This window comes from Lissotriton vulgaris, unplaced genomic scaffold, assembly GCF_964263255.1.
Source record: "Lissotriton vulgaris unplaced genomic scaffold, aLisVul1.2 SCAFFOLD_802, whole genome shotgun sequence".
Taxonomy (NCBI): domain Eukaryota; kingdom Metazoa; phylum Chordata; class Amphibia; order Caudata; family Salamandridae; genus Lissotriton; species Lissotriton vulgaris.
The window spans coordinates 451,018-472,955 of record NW_028250238.1 but is presented as its reverse complement, the minus strand read 5'-3'; the positions used below and the strand labels follow the sequence as shown (position 1 = coordinate 472,955).

General features: G+C 48.8%; 1 protein-coding gene across 1 annotated transcript in view; it reads right to left on the bottom strand.

Annotated features, from left to right (window-relative positions):
- FURIN (furin, paired basic amino acid cleaving enzyme) overlaps positions 1-21,938 on the bottom strand; it is a 375,254-nt gene that overhangs the window by 84,644 nt on the left and 268,672 nt on the right. Inside the window, exons 6-8 of the mRNA XM_086950518.1 lie at positions 19,475-19,551; positions 4,451-4,539; positions 3,698-3,870 (exon numbers count right to left, since the gene is read on the bottom strand). Coding sequence (XP_086806644.1) covers positions 3,698-3,870; positions 4,451-4,539; positions 19,475-19,551 — 339 coding nt within the window. The remainder of the gene's footprint in view (positions 1-3,697; positions 3,871-4,450; positions 4,540-19,474; positions 19,552-21,938) is intronic.

Genomic DNA, 21,938 nt, shown 5'->3' with positions numbered 1-21,938 from the left:
ATAAATATAAATGGGCTGTGGTGCAGGTCCTTGAATATTGACCTGCGAACTATCTACTAACCTTTGGGGAGTCACTGTTCAGAATATATCCAAAACAGTTAACTAACCCTGCTCCTTATGGGTGGTGAGAAAAACTGAAGGAAACAAAACTATGCTCAAAAGAACTATAGAGTAAAAAACAAGTAGTTCACCAAAACCAGCACAAGCAGAGCCAATAGCATAGGATTTTGTAAAACAAAAGATGGCGTGTAGAAGTTGTATAGTCTCCGTCTATTCAGTAGAACTGTTTTGCCTTTGACAGAAGTCTGATGGTCCTTTGGCAGGAGAGTGATTTGTTTTTTTTACCAAGAGAGGTAGTGTGCTAGCTGTATACGTGAGATGCTTGTTTTGTGAAGAGGGTCGGTGCCCTAGCCATGGGTTGGTCACGGTTTGGAGGAGGTGGTGCACTTAGTATGTGGGCTCCCACCTGTTACAATGGAGATCTATGTAAGGAATACAGTGCTAGGACTGCACAGCCTCCGGTCTCCTGCTCTTCTAAAGAGCTCACATTTTTTTCTCAGTGAAACCAGACATCAGCAGTGCTTTGAATGTGCAAGCTGCAGTTCTGGTAATATAATCCAGAGTGCCCTGCTGAGATTTGCAAATCTGAGATTATATTTTTTGGTGTGCCACCCTTTGAGGAGCCCTCAAAGGGTGGCAGCCCTCTGGTAGCCCCAGGATATGTATTCACCTCCCTCTGCTCAAAACACAGTAAAAGATCAGGGCATTCATATTGACAGTTCTTGGCATATCAAAACTTCAAATCCAAGCGGTAGTAGGTACCTGTTTTGGGCTATTATGAACGTTGAGGAACTTTTTACCTCTCCTGTCGTTGACCACTAGGCAAACTGTGGTCCAGTCCTTGGTTACTTCTAGGCTGGACTACGGGAATGTTCTATACTTGGGTCTTCCTGATTATTTTCTAAACAGTATGCAGATAGTTCAAAATACAGCGGCAAGACTAGTCCTTCATTTAAATCTAAGGACCACCATGTCCTCCCATCTTAGTGCTCTTCACTGGTTGCCAGTGAGAAAGAGGACCAAATTCAAGACTCTGTGCTTACATTCTAAAACCTTTCATGGAATGGGTTCCAGTTACATTAGGAAAAGAATGCTTGACTACACTTTGTCTAGAACAGTGAGCTCCTAATTCAATAGCTTGGCTACCATACCCAGCATACGCCAGGTTAGAACCAGAGGAAGAACAGTTATGTTTCTGGGAGCTCAAACCTGGAGCCACCTTCTGGCAGGCTTCAGAGCCACAAAGGAAATGGCTGTTTTCAGGAAACAACTCAAAACGTGGCTATTTTGCAACTAGGTGGGGAAAAGTGGAAAGCTGCCCAATATCGCCGGGACACTCTGCTGAGTACCTGTGCTCTTTATAAATGTCTGTTCGTTCATTCACCAATTCCCAGTGAGAACTTTGTGGGACAGTACTTATTTATTGGGAGCATTGCAACCTAAAAGCCATATGTTCCTATCCGAGTGAGATACCTTAGTGGGTTAATGGGACTACTGTAGAGATCAATGGGGTATCTGAAGGGAACCGGCCTAAACCCCCCTTCTTATACACCAGCAGTTTAACGTGTCTGCCACAAAGATCTGTTTGTAACCTTCACATAGACTGTAATATCTAGGAGACTGCTCAGAAGGTAACTCTTCTATTACAGGACTGTGTGAATACCTTTCATACCACAGCTCACACAGATGTCTCAGTGCGTTGTGCACTTGCTGCAGAATCTGTGTTTAACCTGCAGGTCACAGGATCCAATCACTACAGGGTCTGCTAAGCCCTGACCCTTCCACGGGTGAACGGAGTACCCCTAATTTTGGTCATAACAATTACTAATGATTGAAGCACAGCATGTGCCCTACACAACTAGTAACCCATAGAAGTTCGTAAACCCCAAAGCGGTTTATTCAGCCTGCTTTCATGAGTTGCCAGCACACCACAGATAGCACACCTTTTCACGTACTTTGAAGTTGATACAACAAGTAGCAATGTGACACACTAGTATGGCTGGTGCCAGTGGGCCTGGTGCAGAGAAAGACTGGTTTACCTCAGCTTTTATCCTTCTACACACACTCTGATAGACACAGGTCTGCGCACGTGAACACACCAAAGACAGAGTAACATCACAGCAGCAGGCCCTCCAACCACGACGCACACTCAGAGCAACATGGCTCACTCACCCAGGACCCGGAAATCGCGCACCATTTGATCCCGGATGATATTTTGTTTAACACTGCTCATTATAGGGCCACACAACAATGTTCCTAGCTCTGCAGCAAACACAAGACGCACAGCAGTAGCCACATCAGAATTGTGCAGCCCTCTGGAACAACCCTCCCCTCTCAGACCCCGGGACAGCACCAGAGGTGTACAGAAAACACCTCGGGTTCCATCCACAGCACCATAAAGTCAGTCAAGGGACAGATTTTTTTATAAGACTGACCAAAATCCGAGAGTACTGGAAATCCATACCATAAAGGAATACTCATCCTCGCCTACACTTAAAACGGAATGCTTACTTGCATGGTGGAAACGTGCACATTACTTTTTCTTTATAAGAAGTTCTTAATGTGGCAAAACACCCTTACCCCACATAACCTTGAAATTTTGTAAAGTCCCTGTTCATTTTTTTTTTTTTTTTTTTTAAACACGGTGGGCCTCAGCTTGCAAGTTTTTCCTTTATCTGGATCGCCTTGAAGAATGTTTCTGAATGCCCTCACACCTATGAATCTATGGGCGTTTGTTGTCTTTTGCCCCTCTGACACCCCATCTCTTTCCCGCCGCTCCCCCAAAACATAACAGCAGAGAATCTATCACACTTCTACATTTTCAGTTGTTAAAGGGTAGTTTATGATCTTATAATTCTGACTGCCTCGAGTCTATGAATCAGAATATGGAATTTAGAGCTCACTAATGCCCGTTTACACTCCCAAAAACACTTCAGGATGCACATATGTGTTCACAACCCTTAGTGAACAGCCCACTGTTGAGCAGACTGCTGGACAAAGAGCTGAAGGAAGAGAACCTGGGAAATGTCTTACAAGCGTCCCTGCTGCCTCTGACAAGTACTCCAGCCCACACTTACCGGGGACAAGGGTCCGTGTAGGACCTGGAGGAAGGTGGCAGAGACCGCAGCCAGCAGCCCGGGCACAGCCTAGCACTGGAGGCTGGACATCACTTCCCGTGGTAAAAGCCCAATAAATCCAACCTTGCTACGTGGGACTCGGAGCAGGATGTTCATTGGCGAGGACATGGGTACTTTGAACTGTGACCTTCCCGCGCTGAAGCATTCCAAAACCGTTCTGAGCAACACAGGAAATGCCAGCCCCAGCCTGCAGCGGACTGCAGTGACGAGCATGGGAAGCGGCTGGCTCGAGGGAGGGGGGGGGGGGTGGGGGGGGGGGAAGAAGGCAGCAGCAAGGGGGGGCATGCCAAGACGTGTGCTTAGTAGAATGCTTCTCCGACTGAACACGGAGTAAACTGATTTAATGAACAAGATATCACAGGTGGACGTCCTTGGGCCTCTGCCATCTATTACGTGGTTGGGAAGCTCACATCGCCAAAGCAATGCCGTTTAAAGCAATTCTACTTTTTTGTGTCAAACTGTTACTACTACAGCAGATGACGCCATTGGACCACCCTCACCTGGCTGACGCCCCTATAGAAAGCCTCTTCTGCCAACCGGGCTGGACCATCCACGGTCTTGCCATCATCCTCCGGGCCCCAGCTCGCACTGTAGATGTGAATGTGATCAGGGTTCAGACCCAGAGATCTCGCCTCCACCGCATCGGTCACCTCTCCATCCAGCATCCGCACACCTGCAGCGGTAGGAGACAAGGACACTCGGATCAATCAGTGAAGGCTATGATGCTACAGGCCAGAATCAAAGGCTCAAATCGACCTTCAAAGGGACATTCCTAAAAGGGGACAGGAATGAAGAGAACCACGGAATGTAAAATGTGAGCATGCCCGGCTGTAGGAAGACGCTGGGGTGAAAAAAAACAAAGACAAACTGAGGAAAAAAAAATCTCAAGTGTTCCCTCAGCTGGTGTTATTTTACTGGCAACCCATATCCAGACCAACCTGTGGAAATATTCTCAAAGACACAGCTCCCACCATACTGTTCCCCATGGTGGCATTAGGCAATATATGCATACACTACATCAACAAATCATTCCTCAATAAGAGGCCGTGGTGAAGGGCTACTTCACGACAACAATTGGGTTAGCCCCACCGACAGAACCGTGCCCAGTCACAGTGAGATAGCCAACACTTACATTCAGTTGGGATTCTGGTACCAAACCGGCGATTCACTGCGATTCCGGTTAGCATAGAACTTTTGAAATTATTACCATTTAATGTAAGTGTATGTGGCAACATCCAGTAATTGGTACCAACCTCCTATCTTTGCGTTGTATGCCACTCCTACACCACAGATGCCATTATTCGCCACAGCTGCCACTTCGCCTGCACAGCGAGTGCCATGTCTTTAAATAAAGAAGAAAAAAAAAAAGAAGATTCACTTCATACAACTTGAAAATTGTGCAACAATTTCCAACAATTTGAATTATTCAGGGAATGGAAACTATATCAATTAGGATAACATGAGGAGTACAGCCACAGCAGGGACTGTACGTACAGGGCTGAAGGGACCCACACGCTGTGCACTTCAGGTTCGACAGGCTTTCTTAAAGTAAGGCCTCTGCTGAGTTGGCGGTTTGGTTTGGGTTAACATAGGTCAAGTTGCAATACCTTTTTTCTAATAAAAACAAATACAACACTAATAGTTGCACCATATTTCTAAGTTGTACGCATTTTTAAAGAGATCTGAAAAGCTTGGCAGACAAAATGCCACTATATACATCAAAACTCACCCCACACCGTGATATGTCTCTAAGAACAATGGCTACAGAAACATTGTCAGTCAATCCATTCCCTACCACACACATTCGTGCTGAGTATTAACTCTGGGAAGAAAGTCTGTAGCCCTTCCATCTGGTGCCTAGCATGGTTAATGTCCACGTAAAAGGCACACTCAAAAGAATGTACAGTGCACACTAACACACCATGAGGCAGCAGACCATCGTTCACACGGAGGGTACATCATTCACGAGGAGGGACTCCTTCAACGAAGAATCAGTACTTGGTAGGGAGTACAGAATCCCTCCCAACATATCACTGGAGAACAGGTGTGCAACGCCCATTGTGCTGAAAGGGCTTCAGCACCCCTCCCCCCCATCATATGTGTCGCCCGGGCTGAGACAGCTTCCAGGGCACACACACAGCCACACCAGAGTACTTCACAGGTCTTTAAAAGATCATTTACTTGCTAACGAGGCTTTGTTGTGTTTTCACCCCTTCTTAGAGTCCCTGCATCTCCACTCTGCATATTGCCCCCCCCCCCGAAATTTTTAGGAACCCCCTCCGAAATTTGGCTATAGTTGTTCCTCTGCTGGAGAGAACCCTCTCTTCTATTGCTAGCACTGATAGACCACCAGGGGCTTGCTCCTCAAGGGATAAGACTTTTAGGCGACACAAGTGAGATCTTACAACCGCTACCAATTCCTTAAAAGTAGTGAACTTTACAACTGTTACTACAGTTGAAATTCTCAAAAAGCCAAATGATCCAAGAACAACGCAGTCAAGACAGCTCAAATGTCAGTCCACCTTTTTTGTGCTTTTCTACCTGTTGCATCAATCAAGACTCTCAATATTGGTGCCAATATCCAAGCTGCCAGCCAACGACACCTCCTCGTTCAACTGTTGGCGCTCAAGGCTCCTCTGTCTAGATGCTAATTTTGGGAAGGAGACAGGACGCCAGACAGGACCACTAGCTCAGCCACTAGCTTGACAATTTGGATAGCGAGAGATCCTTTTTTAAATGAATGAAACCACGTTTTGTGGAGTCAGGAGCATCAATCTTCCATTCCAGCAGGAACCTGTACCGCTGCCAGTATCCACAGCACCAGAAGGTAAACAGTAGGTCTTTGGAGGCCTGGCAGAATCTATGTTCGTAAGAGAGGGGATAGGGTCAGGGCTTTAAGTGGGATGAAAAAACTGGGGGAGGAGGGTGGGCTCTCAAAGGGGCGTGGTCAATTTAATTAAGGGTGTGGCTTAATCACACGTAAGCTAAAAATCTGTGTTTAGCACAGTGTGCCGCCCGACTTGTATTTTGCTGTTCATGTCACTACGTCCAGATATGATACAAGTCACACCATACCTACAAGTCAGGACTATTGGCTTTCTTAATGGTTGCTAGTTGCATAAGATAAATAAGCAGCAACTATGGCTTGTATATAATATTGAAAAAACTTCCACTTAAAGCCCTGGAGACAGCACAACAATGTTGCTGCTCTTGAGTTTCAAAAAGAAAAGGGAAATCTAGAGAGAAAATGACTTTAAAAGATTTCCCTTCCTCTACAACGCTCACCACGCGCACATCGATGTGACTGCAGTCCGTAAAAAAAAAAACGGACCGCCTGTGCCTGGGCACAAAACAGAGCCCGATAGAGAACCCTTTCGAGGCCCCCTTAGAAAAACTTCTAGTGCTCAGACCCGGTGAAACCCAGCCCACTTAAAGCCCTGGATAGGGTCTCTTCGGTCGTGCCCTGGCCTGGAATGGCCATAGTGGGCACAAGGCGTTTTCCGGTTTTGTACCCGTGGGGGCCGGTTTTACAGCAGTGCAGCAATATCGGCCCTCTGTAACGAACGCGGGAGCCGCGCTTCTAACCCTCCCACGTACCTCCTGCCCCCTACCCGTTCTAGCAGCACCCTTCCAGGGCTGGTTGCAGTTCGTAGTCCGGCCCAAGTCGTGCCGTAAAAAGCTATAGTTAAGGAAGCGTATCTCATTCTACTTTCCCGCCCACCTGCTCTTCAGTAGAGCGGGGGACATTTAGTCATCTGCTTGTCAGAAAAGGAGACATTTATCTTGGAAAAGGCATATTTTATTTCAACCACCTGAATGATTGACTGACTGACTGATTGCTGTGCGTGCAAAGCACGCCGTTACTGTGGGTTATCCTGCCAAGAGGTTGGTATAAGTGAAATAGATGGGTTTTCAGGCGATCTGGAAAAAAAAAAAAATTCTACATTGTAGGTCAGAAGGAAGAGTGTTCCAAAGAGAAGCACTACAGCAGGAAAAAGAGCGCCCACCACCCCGGAATCATGGCACAGTGAGATGTGCCATACAGGCAGATGCAATGAACAAGGAGACACAATGTGGAACCACAGAAGGGAGTAGCCCAATTGACAACAGAGTGCCTTGGAAAAAGACTCCCTTCTCGACCGAAAGCCAGTGAAGAATGCTAACGTGGGAGGACCGCCCTGCTTGTCCAGCACTACAATGACGTCAGCAGTCATGTTTTGACTATCTGTAATGTGTCGAACAGATATTTAGGAAGGCCCAGATAAAAGGAGTCAAAAGTAAGACAAGAAGTGGTGACTTGAATCACCAGTCAAATTGCTTTAAGATAAGAGATGGAAGGGTTTTTCCCAGGACGTTCAAGAAAAGGAAACTAGCACAGACACTTTTACTGCGGTTTTATGTAGCACAAACAGGTCGTGAAGGTATTAGGGCCCTTTACATGAGCACCAGTCACGTTACACAAGGACACATTTATTTTACTGCTTTGAGGCACGGGAGATTAAGTGATGGGCCCAGAATTACAGAATGTTGAGCTGACACGCAGACTCGAACCTGGTTCCCCAGTTCCAACGTTGGCAGGTCTGGCCGTTACACCACACCCTCTCCCTTAATTTGAAGGAGTGACTGTCACAGTGATGTTAAATATTACTCAAAGATTGACCTCCATACTGGATGGATGGTCTGATGCCGAATCGGAGGAGATGCATCTAAAAACGATCAGAAAAGAGGTCAGGCTGGAGAACGGCCTGGTGGAATGGGAAAATAAATGTCCGAGATCTGTCCCACCCGCCACAGCAAATGCTGCGTGAGTTTGGACTGTGATCCAGGGACCAAAACCCTCAACTGACTGCCCGCTGACCGTGTAACTGATTTCTGATGTTTGTACAACACGTTATTAACTGAGCAACGTGTAATGCACCATGCAATGAATTTCGAATGATATCCTCCCAGACTATACATTTAGCTACAATTTACACTTATGTCCCCTTTACATGCTCTTCCATCGTACATGCTACATTTTCCTACCTCCATACCTACCATTCAACCATACGGCGGGGAACCTAAAGCTGTAGGTCACGCCTCAGTGGATCGTACTTCTAGATTGCCACATCCTTAGGGTATGTTATGTTAATGGTTATTTGTATAGCGTCCATCTACTCCTAGAGTGGCTGCAGGCCTCAGTGGAAATGCCTCTTCCAATCAGGTGAACGCCAGATTCTTTTTTTGGAGTGGCCTCGAGAAAAGATATGAATGCCAACTAATGTCCCAGGATGAAATTGGTATTTCCTCAAAAGTATCATTTTTTTCATGGTGAAGTATCTTGATGAGATGAACAGTCACATATTCTCAAACATCACTTTCGCTTCCTAGAGAGACAAGGATTTCTTGCTTGGGGAAGTACACCTATGCACTCGGCAATACATAACAGAGGCGGCCCTGGCTTCAGACAAAGGAGGTATACAGAAGAGCATCTCTGTGCAGCAAGAGCTGCAGAAAAGCAGACACCTCCCACTGGGGCAGAGCAAACAGCAGACGAGGCACAGCTTTGTAGAAAGTATCTGACTCACAGTGGCCAAGCACATTACTCTGGTGGGTGCTAGACCCTCCAGGGACAGCAAAGTCAAGATGTCAAGGTTAATGCTCGGAGACGGCAGGGTTAGAAACCCAGGCAGAGCAAGACACCTAAAACACTACAACAAATCACATCCCAACTGGTCTTTCAGTGTGCGAAGTAATGTCAGTTCCAGCAGGGGCCAGCACCCAGGGTGAAGTCTTCAGGACCCTGCACCTCGCCGGACTGGTCAAGGCCAGGATTTTCCACTGGTCCTACAGGCTTCACCATTTGAAACTACGAACTGACCTTTAGGGTTGGAATCCAACCGCAACTTTAAATTGCAATGCTATAGATCTGTAAGGGCAATAACGATTCTGTAATTGTTTAGGAATGAGGATGAACGACCACAGTCAATGGGACAACACCAAGGGCAAGGCTGAAAAGGAAAGACTCATCTCCCTCTGGGACTGGAATGGGACAGACAGGGGCACACAATTCTTACAGGATGGGGACAGGACAGGTGAATGCAGGTAAGAGTTGATGCAGAGCTAACTGTTGTCCCCAGGCATCCTGGGGGTACAACTGAAGAGGAACAAAGATAGTGGAAGGAAACAAACTCACAAGTAGCAGACAAACACAATGGCTAAACAAGCAGTGAAACAGAGTCGGACAGATAAGAGGGGAGAACAAGCATTTACAATGCAATGGTTTTGCCTTTGTTAAAGTTAGAGCTATTGGCATTGCTCTTGACATTATTTTTATTTATGTTTTTTTAACATAAATAAATGGCATTGTCATTTACAATGCCACTAGCTTTATCTATCGCAAATGACACACACAAACACACACAGAGCCGCCCCACACACACCCCCACACAGAGCCCCGCACACACAGCCCCCCACACACACAGCCACACAGAGCCCCCCACACACACACAGCCACACAGAGCCCTCCACACACACAGCCACACAAAGCTTCCTACACACACAGCCACACAGAGCCCTCCACACACACCAACACAGCACAAGCAGGCAACAGGGGCAGACGGAGGCACAAGCAGGCAACAGGGGCAGACGGAGGCACAAGCAGGCAACAGGGGCACACAGAGGCACAAGCAGGCAACAGGGGCACACAGAGGCACAAGCAGGCAACAGGGGCACACAGAGGCACAAGCAGGCAACAGGGGCACACAGAGGCACAAGCAGGCAACAGGGGCACACAGAGGCACAAGCAGGCAACAGGGGCACACAGAGGCACAAGCAGAGCACAAGCAGGCAACAGGGGCACACAGAGGCACAAGCAGGCAACAGGGGCACACAGAGGCACAAGCAGGCAACAGGGGCACACAGAGGCACAAGCAGGCAACAGGGGCACACAGAGGCACAAGCAGGCAACAGGGGCACACAGAGGCACAAGCAGGCAACAGGGGCACACAGAGGCACAAGCAGGGGCACACAGAGGCACAAGCAGGCAACAGGGGCACACAGAGGCACAAGCAGGCAACAGGGGCACACAGAGGCACAAGCAGGCAACAGGGGCACACAGAGGCACAAGCAGACAACAGGGGCACAAGGAGGCACAAGCGGGCAACAGGGGCACAAGGAGGCACAAGCGGGCAACAGGGGCACAAGGAGGCACAAGCGGGCAACAGGGGCACAAGCAGGCAACAGGGGCACGAAAACGGAGGCACAAGCAGGCAACAGGGGCAGGTGAAGAAAACACAATTTTCAACAGCCCACTTGGCTCTGCAACAGTTGCCTTTGAAAAGCAATACGGCGTAATGGGCATGATCAAATCCCGCCCCCTGCATAAAAAACAACAGCCTGAGGCGACTGCTAACACAGATGTAGTACAAGGCATTACACGGCAAGGGTGCTGCTGCCGGCAATTATCCTGGTATTTAAACAAATCTCTCTCTCTCTCATCAGGAAAGCGTTTAGTGAAGCAGGTGGAGCGAGACAGGCTGACATGGAGCACAGCTACTTATCTGTCCCCTCCAGCAACTGCACTTTCTGAACTAGAGTTGTGTCAAATGAAACAACTGCACATTGACTTTTCACTTCTATAAACATTATGGCGTGATTGACAACTCTGGGAAGCAGTCGCTGTAATCATCTCGCCTCCTGCTAGGGTAGATGCGGACGTGTATTTTATATCAGCGCCTCGTCGGGAGTAGTAAGCGCTATATAAATACAAGTCACTCGCAGCCACTCCAACCCCACTTACATATTACATAACGCGCAATTAAAATACATCTACTGCTCCAAGGCAAGTCACGCATGCTCACTCCAGGAAATCACAGGATCAAATCACCACCAGACCTAGTACTAAGAATGTGGAAACTGATGAAAACAACTCTTTGACGTTTGAAATTGATTGATATTCTCTCACGCTAAATACATTTTCTCTTTGGAAATACTCACTTTTAATTCATCAGCAGCAGAGCGGGACGAGGAGGGAAGGCACGGAAAGCGGCGGGCACGTAAACAGCGCGGGACTGTGTGGGATCACGAGAAACAGGGGGACACACACAACACGGGACTCTCCACACCTCTGCGGCTGCCGGTAGTGAGCGCTCTGCAGTCCCCCAACCACCACCACCATGCAGTGTGCCCGATGGGGCAGAGGGTCTGAAAACCGTCAGCATCTCCTGTCTATGCCCGGCTAGAGCCGAGCCCCCAGGGACATAAGAGTCAGACTTCCCTCCCCACCCAGGAGAGCGGCCCCTCACCACACCCACAGGGGCGTACCTCAACACTCCTGCGTGCCCCCCACACCCACTGCTGCCACGGGTAGCGTGAGGGAGCCTCCCCTAGCCCCAAATAAAAAAACAAATCGACTCACCTGCACCTTGCGACGGCGGCACTTCTCCGGTCTCCCTCTTCGGCATGGGAGACCGGCAACGTCGACGGCGGCAATGTCTTGGGCACTTCTCCGGTCTCCCTCTTCGGCATGGGAGACCGGCAACGTCCTCCGCTTCTTCCGGGGCTCCCTCCAGGCAGGCCACGGGAGCCCCGCGTGGGCCGCCATACTGCTTCTGGGCCACCGTCTTCCTTCTTCCCCCGGGCGGCGGGGGGGCGGGCACTTCCGGCCGGCCGGCCGCGCTAGGATTGGCCGGCCGGGCTAAATGCTGTCATGGAGACTGCACAGGCCTTGCTGTGGGAGACTTCGGATGAGCCCCGCACGCACAGTGAATATTAGATTTTAGAGAACAATGCAGGGGTCTGTTGGGTGTCTCGTTGCTTTCCCAAACACGGAAGAGAAGCACAGTCTGCCTGAAAGGCTGACCAATCAAAGGCCGCAAGGGGTGACAGGCCCAGGCACGCACCGGTGGGAACACTGTTGTCACCCTGTGATCCGGGTGGCGGAGCGCTGATTGGCCAGCAGAGGCCGGCTGCCAGCCAACCGGATCTGCGCATTTCATGCTGCCGGGGAGATGCAAGCTCAGGCAGGGGAGGGAGCGGCCCTGTAGTAAGATGGCGGGGGAGGAGAGCGAGCGTTTGTCATTAGCGTCGCCTTTGTCAGGCAGGCTCTGCTGAGTCACTGTGAGCAATGGGGGGGGAGGAAACGGAACACCGAGGACTGTGTTTTCTCAAATTGAAAACACAACATGTTACAAAACGGACGGCGGGAGAGGACACGGACGGCGGGAGGGGGGGCGGGAGGGGACACGGGGGGCGGGAGGGGACACGGACGGCAAAGCACTCACGCAAGCAGGAAAGGGTGCCGGCTCAATGCCGGGACAGATTCGGGGGCGTTCCCGGCGTCGCGTGACGTCGGCAAAAGCCAAAGAATCTCGGGAACGCCCCCGTGTCTGGCCCGGCATTGACGGCATTTATGGAGCCAGCCAATGAATGACGAGGGCCGACCCAAACCCACACACAGTACTCATTAGGTTTTTGCCTGCGCAAAAAAGATGCGCAGAGCGCATCTTTTTGGCGAGGCAAAACCTAAAAAGGGGAAAGGGGAAGTGGGCGAAGCTACCCTCCGTACTCAATTACCACAGCTCTTTACAGAGCAGCACTTGTGCGCTAGCTCACGCTTGACCTAAAAAGGACCTGAACCCAGTGCACCAGGCAGTATGATATAAAATAGGGTGGCGTTGGTACTTTCTAGGCTAATGAACAGAGAGGTAATCAGGCCCCTGGTGCCACCCGGAGGCACTGAAGACCTATTGGAAAAGGAGTAACTTTCTGGATCCAGACTGGTGCTTGGGACATTCATAAGTAGAGGAATCTCAGAGAGGATTTAGTAACCAACAGGAATATTGTTACTTAAATTAAGTAACTTTTTCTTCATGTTTGTTTGTTTGGCTAGTAAGGTTATTGGTGGTAAAATATGTATAGGGCACCAGTGTAAAATAGATTAATGGAAACTTTGTATAAAATGGGCATGCGTTGTAAGAAAAGTATGACAGGAGCTATAAACTCAGTAATAATCATGGAAAATAATGATGAGAAATTCGGTGCTTTTCAAGAAGAGTATAGTTTATATCTCAAATAATTTTTTGCTCAATTTGCAGCGGAGCACTTCCATTATGTTTGTGATTTCAAAAGAAAGATCATGTTAGTCTTGTTTTGTTTTGAATTTCGAAACTTGATTGATTTAAAAAATAAATCAATTGGATATGAGCAGATTATGTTGCAACTAAAAAACCAATGTAAAACAGGATATGGAATATGGAAATTAGAGTATAGCCTCTAGAAAATGACTAAGAGGGCCTTGCCAGATATTGGAGACTTAGCTGGGTGTGCCACGGAAGATATTTCAGTACTGAAATACTCTCTTATTATTTCTAGACTTGTGTAAATGAGTATGCTTTTTAACTAGTTTACAATGTGTTTAACACCTATAGACAAATGAATAGGTCAAGGATAAAAGGCCTAATTGCGATTTCGGTCAGTAAGCCTCCAACCGCTTGTCAGAGGCTTACCGACCAACATGGTAGGTTTACATTTCGACCCCCAAATTATAATGTGGGCAGTTGGAGTATAAACCGGCCGGTAAAAGTGACTGGGTTCCGACGGGCTCAAGGGGCCCTTCGGCCAGTTAGAAGCTGCTCATAATTCCGTAAGGATAGCGTTTCTTCAGTCAGGATTATTATAGAGAGCAGTCGGTAGCCCTTGTTTTCTTCAATACTTGCTGTGCAGGGTCAGAGCATCGAACGAGCGAGGAGCAAGGAGCGAGGAGGTGGAGGCGAGGAGCTGAGGAGCCGAGGAGAGGTGGGGAGAGGAGGACACCATCTCACTCACCTTCGCTTTTAGTGAGAAGCGACTCAGCATCCAGCCTTTAGCCTCCAGACTCCAGACTCCTGCTGCCTGCCTGCGTGTATTCGGCGGCGGGGGAAGCTCCGTGCTCCGTGTTCCTGCAGCCTGCAGTCTGCAGCGGGAGAGGACACGGACGGCGGTCGGTAGCCCTTGTTTTCTTCAATACTTGCTGTGCAGGGTCAGAGCATCGAACGAGCGAGGAGCAAGGAGCGAGGAGGCGGAGGCGAGGAGCAGGGGAGCAAAGGCCAGCAGAGGAGCAGAGGAGCAGAGGAGCCGAGGCAAGGAGCTGAGGAGCCGAGGAGAGGTGGGGAGAGGAGGACACCATCTCACTCACCTTCGCTTTTAGTGAGAAGCGACTCAGCATCCAGCCTTTAGCCTCCAGCCTCCAGCCTCCTGCTGCCTGCCTGCGTGTATTCGGCGGCGGGGGAAGCTCCGTGCTCCGTGTTCCTGCAGCCTGCAGCGGGAGAGGACACGGACGGCGGGAGGGGACACGGGGGGCGGGAGGGGACACGGACGGCAAAGCACTCACGCAAGCAGGAAAGGGTGCCGGCTCAATGCCGGGACAGATTCGGGGGCGTTCCCGGCGTCGCGTGACGTCGGCAAAAGCCAAAGAATCTCGGGAACGCCCCCGTGTCTGGTCCGGCATTGACGGACAGGCCCCTCGTCCAATGGCTACGCTCTATTTATGGAGCCAGCCAATGAATGACGAGGGCTGACCCAAACCCACACACACAACTCAAGAGGTTTTTTGGCACATGCGCAAAGCGCATGGCCAGTCAAAACCTAAAAAGGAAGAGCAGAGACCAAGAAAAAAAAAAAAGGAAGGTGTTGAGCTTTCGGTCCATACTCTTGAGAGGTCATTTGACGAAGGCTGAGGGGAAGATCAGTACCAAGGATCCAGAAGGACCGTTGTACAGAAGGCAACAATTTTCAGTTACCTTGGCGACTACTGCCAGATAGGCCGCATCTATCTCATGGCCTACATGGTTCAGTCCATGGAGGCACCGTTCACAATACACGGTCAGTCCCCAGGGTTATGTGCAGGGCTCCTTGGCAGTCTAGGGTTGGCTCTTCTCCATGCAAGACTTTTATTCCTATGTTCAGTCAAAGTAGCAATGGTTCCCCAGGGGTCAGGGTTTAGTCCCAGCTTTAAATCAAGCCAGCCACCAAGCAAAGATCTTGTCCCGGGCAAAACGTGTGTGCAGCGAGTTTCATTGATTTTGAAAAGAAGTGTTTGCTTCTGCCCTGGGTGTCAGACATTTCTATTTTGAAGGCATAGGTGTGAAACACAGAACAGCCCAGGTCCAGCTTAATCTAAAAGTTCAGAAGTTCTTAAAAGTTTAAGAAAACTCTTATTGACCTGGGACCTTCGCTCTATGGGTTTTATATTGTAATGGTCACAGGTGAAGCCAGTAAGAAATTGTCAAGCTCAGGATGTGTACCCAAGTCAGAGCGTGGGTTGAAAGGTGTGAAAGATGATGCCAGCAACAAAGGAAAAGGGGGAGGTAAAGGTTGAACTCAGTTAAGGAGGTCCTTGAGGCTCACAATGATAATAATCTAAGTATCTGATAACGCTAGCTTGGGGGGGGGGGGGGGGTGCCTTCACATTGAAATGAAAATACTTATGTAGTGTTCTATAGCAAACCAATCGCATCATAGGGTATAGGCAGCTGCCACCCCCACCAGACAAACAGGCAGCCTGTGTGGTAAGCAATCACCAAGCATACACATGGTGGCGCAATTGAACACCTTCCACCCAAGTCTAATTTGGAAAATCAGGCGGATATGCACACACATCCTCCACACGAGGATATTCGAGGACTCCAGTTCTGGGGACTGAATTAAGTTTACAAGGGAGGGTCAGAAACTGTCATCCATCTGCGGGATGCATATGTACATTGTAATCATTAATTTCACCACCAGTCAGCTGGTAAAAGGAGTCACTACCACCCTTAATTTGTCTGGTTGCACAAAGTGCATGTGTACAGGACGAATGTCCCTATGTGCAGTAGATGAGACTTGAGTGAAAGGGTGAAGTAGCTAAAGTAAGGTTCCAGAATTAAGAGTACATCAGAACGAAAACAAATTAGGTCCTAGGAAAATGGGCAGATAAGGAGCTACCCCACCACTTAATGTGTGCCTGTGGTTTCTGGTGCTCGGCACCGGCAGTTAATTGTCAACACCGGTGCTTGTAGCAGTCTGACACAAGGTGGCGCTGTCGGACTAATTTAGAGATGACCACAACAGAAGTACATTATTAATTCGATATACATTAAAACATACTATTACCTGCCGCTCAAGCCAATCTTATAGCTTTGGAGGAATTGTCTGCATTGTCACAATTTCAGGTGTGTGATAGTTAGGAGTTGTGTTATTACAGATCATTGGCAGCATTGGGAGGGGCAATGTGTGGTGCAAGCTTAAGTGGCTTCCAGACGAGAGCCTTGACACCAACTTTCCCGGTCCACAAACGAAGCACTGGTGGGGCTGCTGTAATAAGTCCCGCAGAGGACTCCTGTCCCATCAAGGAGACAAGGCACCTAGAACTGCTCAACCTCACTTGTAATCAGGTTAAGTCGTGGAGCCATTTCCCAACAAGCGTGTGTCATTCATGGTTGAGGTGAGCCTTTATATTGGCCTCCTTACTAATGCCAACTTATGCCCAACAAAGGAACAATCCGACAAAAGAATTAAGCAGGAGCCTTATGACAGCGGTCTGATGTATTATTCTGAAAGGCGCCACACAGGCAGGAGATGTAGGCCACATTATTCAGTTGGAAGTCTGGCTAGGAGGAATACAGAGAGCAGTATAATGCAATATTCTTAAAGAAGTGCTGCTCTGAAGGCAATTGATGCCTCCTAATCGACATCCGCCTATGCAGGAGAGCTAAGGAGCGACAGGATACATTATTCTGATAGAATGCAAAAAACGCGGTATAAATATAGCACTTTAGGGTGCTTTATTTATTCCCATTGTGTATCTGGTATGACAAGTGAAGCACAGAGCTGCTGATTTTTAGAGGATCACAGAATGTTTTAAAGAGGCTTTTCCACAAACCCAGGCCTCAAGAGTCCAATGGATGCCATCACATCCCCAGGTTCCCTATTCACAAGACTTGGATTTAAATCTCATGCATTATTAGTATCCCAGTCTTTGAGTGCAGGAAACCGTGTGTGCAATGATACCTCTCCGAAGAGAGATGGCAGATGGATGCGATACACTATTTTACACACTCAAAGGTTATAATACAGCCTGAAAATTATAGACAAAAGATGCACCAAACGTTTCTGTAATTGAAGGTTCATGAGCAGTCACCTCAAGGAAGGAGTGGTTTTAATAGATTACTAATGCCCGCATGATTAATAAATGGTTCTATCATACCACATTCACAATAACACTGCCGAGCCACCTCACAGCGACATGGTGTAGGGAGCAGGCATGACAGGTATCATGCTTTGTGAACAATCAGATCTGTCAGTAGGGCTGCTCAGGTCTGATGGGCGCTTAGACGGCATTCCAGAGTGTGGAGCTTGGGCATGGAGGATTCCACACAAACTTCTAGAGCAATGGGTCTTAACCTTTTGACTTCGGGGGACGCCCACTGAGTGATTACTGGAAGCACAGCACCTTGGTCTAAGAATTTTCAATGATTTGAACCGCAAAACAATGCACACACATATATACATATAAGAACCACTGCTCTAAAGGCATTCAGGGGTGATCTCAGGCACCTGTCTGACTTGAGGCGCTGGAGAAATTAAACAGATAGCCAAGGGAGGGCCATTAAAGTAACTTAGACCTTTGCACAAGGTCTTGATTTGTGCCTGCTCTTTCCTCGAAAGTCAGGATGAGTGCTGAACATTTTTTACACTCCACCAAATAAATGAAGTACAAAAATAACCCGGGACTACAGTTCATGAATACCGTTTAGTCATCTGAGAATCAGGAAATTAGGTCAGCAAAATCCACAGAGAGTTTGAGATAGCTCAGTCTGGGAAATAGAGAAGTCTTTAGCGTTGAACTTTGGGTTGATGGCATCTAAATTGTACGCTTTCAGGTTCTCACTTTAGAATCAATGTTTGATACAGCCCTACAGATGTGAGAACTTGTATCTTTCAACTGGTGCTCATGACGCCATATTTTCAAAGTTTGGGATTAGTTATCAGGCTGATCTTGAAAAATCCCCAAGTAATTTCATTTATTTACAATAAGACGACAATCGCTAATAATTCTAGGTTTTGAGCAATAAAAGGATGTATCCAGGGAAAGGTTGAGTTGGCGTTACTGTGAAAAAGTGAATACACCAGATTCCGGAAGACCTTTCATCAGAAGGGATTAATATCTATCAGGCTCTTTCCCTCCCATGACTCACTTACTTCTGACTGTAAAACAATGGCCAAAGTCAACCATTGTAAACATTGAACACTGGTCAGTCATTAATCCTACACGCTTCACCTAAGAGGTAAGGGCAGCTTCAAGGACTGTGAAGCAAACTAGCGACCTTTATGCTTTGGAGGCTTACGAGTTGGCATGGTCGAACATACACTGAGAGCAGAATGTGTTTTCGTGGAAGAGCACCTAAAAACACAAAACCTTCATTAGGTGTCCATGCAACAGACATTTGGGACTGGGTGAGACTGTAGGTCTGAAACCTCAGCATACACGCAACTGCTCTTGCTATCCTACGCATTATGCACAACAGAACCCAAGCAAAGACTAGTCAATGCACCAATGACAATCTGGAACTAGTTTCCTACTGAGAGGAGCATTGAACTATACAAAATGTCAGGATATTTCAGGACAGGGTTGTGCACAAGTGTTCTTTACACAGCCAGAGCCACTATGAATTCTTCAGATCTTCATGTCCAATTATAAACCTCAATTCCAAATTCCATGGACAAGTCGATAACAAATTCTGACAAAGCGAATAGGTCTCATTTATGAGAACTATTGGCTTTGGCAATGTTTTGTAGCCATGCTGTACAGCAGTGCCTACAATAGAAGGTGGGCGGGAGAGGCTGGAAGCAAGCAGTCAGAGAGAGGGCGACCGGGAGACACTGGGGGCAAACGGACAGACAACGAATGATTGGGACTGGGGGAAGCACACTGACAATGAGAGGGACTGGGGAGGGACACAAAAGGGGGATAAGTACACAGACAGCTGGAAAACCTACACGCTCTCCTAGAGTGCTTAAGTAAAAAGATAGCAGAAGCTTTTGAAAAAGTGAGCAGTGGGAAGACACAGGGATGAGTTAATGCTCCAGGGGAGGGAAAAACACAAATAGGAAGTAAGCCTACAGAAACTGATGTATAAGCAGCAAGCAAATGAGTGACGAGGAAGGCAACCAATAGTAAGCAATGGGGGACCTCGAAGTCTGATGTAAGGTAACAAAAGGTAGGGCATGCATGGTTTTAGGCGAGACCTAAAAAAGAGGAACAGTAATGAAGATCTTACCTGTTGTCATTCATTTGTGTATATCGGGGTTGGGGGTCAGAGTCCTGGTCATTGACATCAAAGCTGGCATCAGGATCCTGCATCAAGATGGGATGGAAGAACCAGAAAATAAGAAGATGGTGTCATAAAGAACTATATATGAATAACAACTTTATCTGTCACATCAATACCAATACAATTTGGTATGGATTGGATTTTGAGCCAATCTCTGACAAACAGATTATTACACAGGGATGAAACCCTCACTTGTGCTTCTGAAGTCATGTCAGCTTTGCCTTTATAAATAGAATGTGCACTTCTGCATGGAATAGTAAAAGCAGAGAACACTCCATTACTGAATATGTAACAGCCCCAGTCCATGTTCCTTCCTTTATTACATGATAAACAAGGACCAGACAATGTAGACTTCACATCACTCGTATTGAACCGACAGTCTCAGCCAGTTGAGCCAGAAAAAGCACCACTGTACATAGTTCGCAAAAGCAGATCGAGTCCCCAACTAGTTTGATATTAAAATATAAACCCCAAAAATAAATTTCTTCCAGAGCCCTATGTAGGGAAACCGTACTACATGGTTGTTGGACCCGGCCCTTTGGGCAGGTTCACCCCGAGACTTTTTGCTTTTTCCTAGCCTGTTTCTGGAACCTGGTGGTAGTGATTTTAGGCCTCTGCGCACTTTTTCACTGTGGTACAGTGTAAAGTGCTGGAGCTCTCTGTGAATGAGTGGCGAGTGACCTGCCCTCCCATAGGAATGAATGGGGAATATGTATGCCCATGGTAGTTCCTGATGTGTGGGGAGTGCAGGGTCGAGTTTGATATGTACGAACTCGTGAGAATGAATGCTGCAAAATGATATATGTGGCATGACTGTCTAGTCTAGAAGTACTACTTTTGGAAGTTGGCATATTTGTGTAAGTTGTTGCTGGCGTGTGATTGGCTGGTGAGCCTGGCCCAGAGTGCCTGGGCCGGCTTGTGGATTAACTGTCTGGTTTGAGGATGACAGGGGCTGGAGAGCCCAGGAGGTTGTCTGAAGTCAGCCCATGGATGAAAGGCAGCATCTGCTGCCAGGGAAGTGGGAGGAGATGGCACCTGATAGTGAAGGGCTGTGCCTACCCGACTACAAAGCTGGCTCCACCTCCCGCTGGGCGGCTGTCACCTCTGTCCCTGATACTGAAGGGACTTCCCTGTAACCAGTTCTAGCTGGTTCTCACACTGCCTGCTTCAAAGGACTTCAAAGACTTTATTCTGTATAAGAAGGGGCTGTGTCCCCTTCCAAAATGTTCTTGTTTCTAACTTGAATCTGCCAGGGGCATGCTGCTGCTGGGGCCCAGGGGAATCCCTGGGCCCTGCCCAGCTCCTGGACACCTGATGGACTGATGGGGGACTCTTCCTGACTGTCCCCCTGCTTACTGGACTCCTGAAGGACTTATTGCTGGGACCTGCTGTGTGCTGTCCTTGCTGGGGACTGACTGGACTCTGCCCCCTTTGTTCCAGGGGGGACTTTATTGTTGGACTTGCTGTGTCCCTGGGACCCTTCTTGATGCAGGGGTCGTTCCTGTGGGCTTGTCTATGCCCCTAGCGCCTTGAGCGCTCTTTGCGATATTACGGGCGTTTTTAGCGTCTCACGCCCGATGCGTGAGACTTGGCAGGTGCCTACTCTGCGATGCTGCCCGTATTCGGATTATCTATCCTGCGAGTGCCCACCTCGCTTATTTTGGATTTATCGTCCTCTGGCAGGTGCCTACCCTGCCAGGGACCTTGCCGCGATATTGTTTACTTTCCACGAGGGAGCCCACTCCTCGGGAAACTGTGCCCGCCTGCCTGCCTAAGGAGAAGGGCCGCTGCTCTGCCCGCAGCGACCCGGAAGTGGTTGGCCGGCCGGCCAATCCCAGCGCGGCCGGCCGGAAGTCCCGCCCCCGCAGCGGAGAGAGGGAGAGAAGCTGCCCAGGTGAGGAGGCCGCCGAGGGGAAGAGTGAAGATGGCGGAGAGCCGGTGAGTGCAGAGAAGGGGAGGGGGCGTCGGGGCACATTGCCGGTGCCCGCCCCTCCCCTCCGGTGGATCGCTCGTTGTGCTCCCGCGGCCCGGGGATCCCGTAGCTGTGGAGAGCCCCGGGGCCGCCAACCTGGAGGTGCGGCCTGCCGGTGAGTGGGGCAGAAGCAAGGGAGGGGCGCCGGGACACATTGCCGGTGTCCGCGCCCCCCCCGCAGTAGCGCGAGCTTGCGCTCGTTGAGGAGAAGCCACGAGGGCTTGAAGGGCGGCCCCGGTTGGCAGTGGGTCGCCCCACCGTGTGAAGAGCCCACGCTCCTTGGCAGTAGGAAGCCATGAAGGCTTCAAGGGCGGCCCCGGTTGGCAGTGGGTCGCCCCAACGTGCACGGAGTCCGGAGAGGCTCCCCGCCCCATTTTGTATTTATAGCCCTGAGAGCCTCTGGGGGCATTTTGTGAAGTTAGAGTCCCCCCGTAGGGG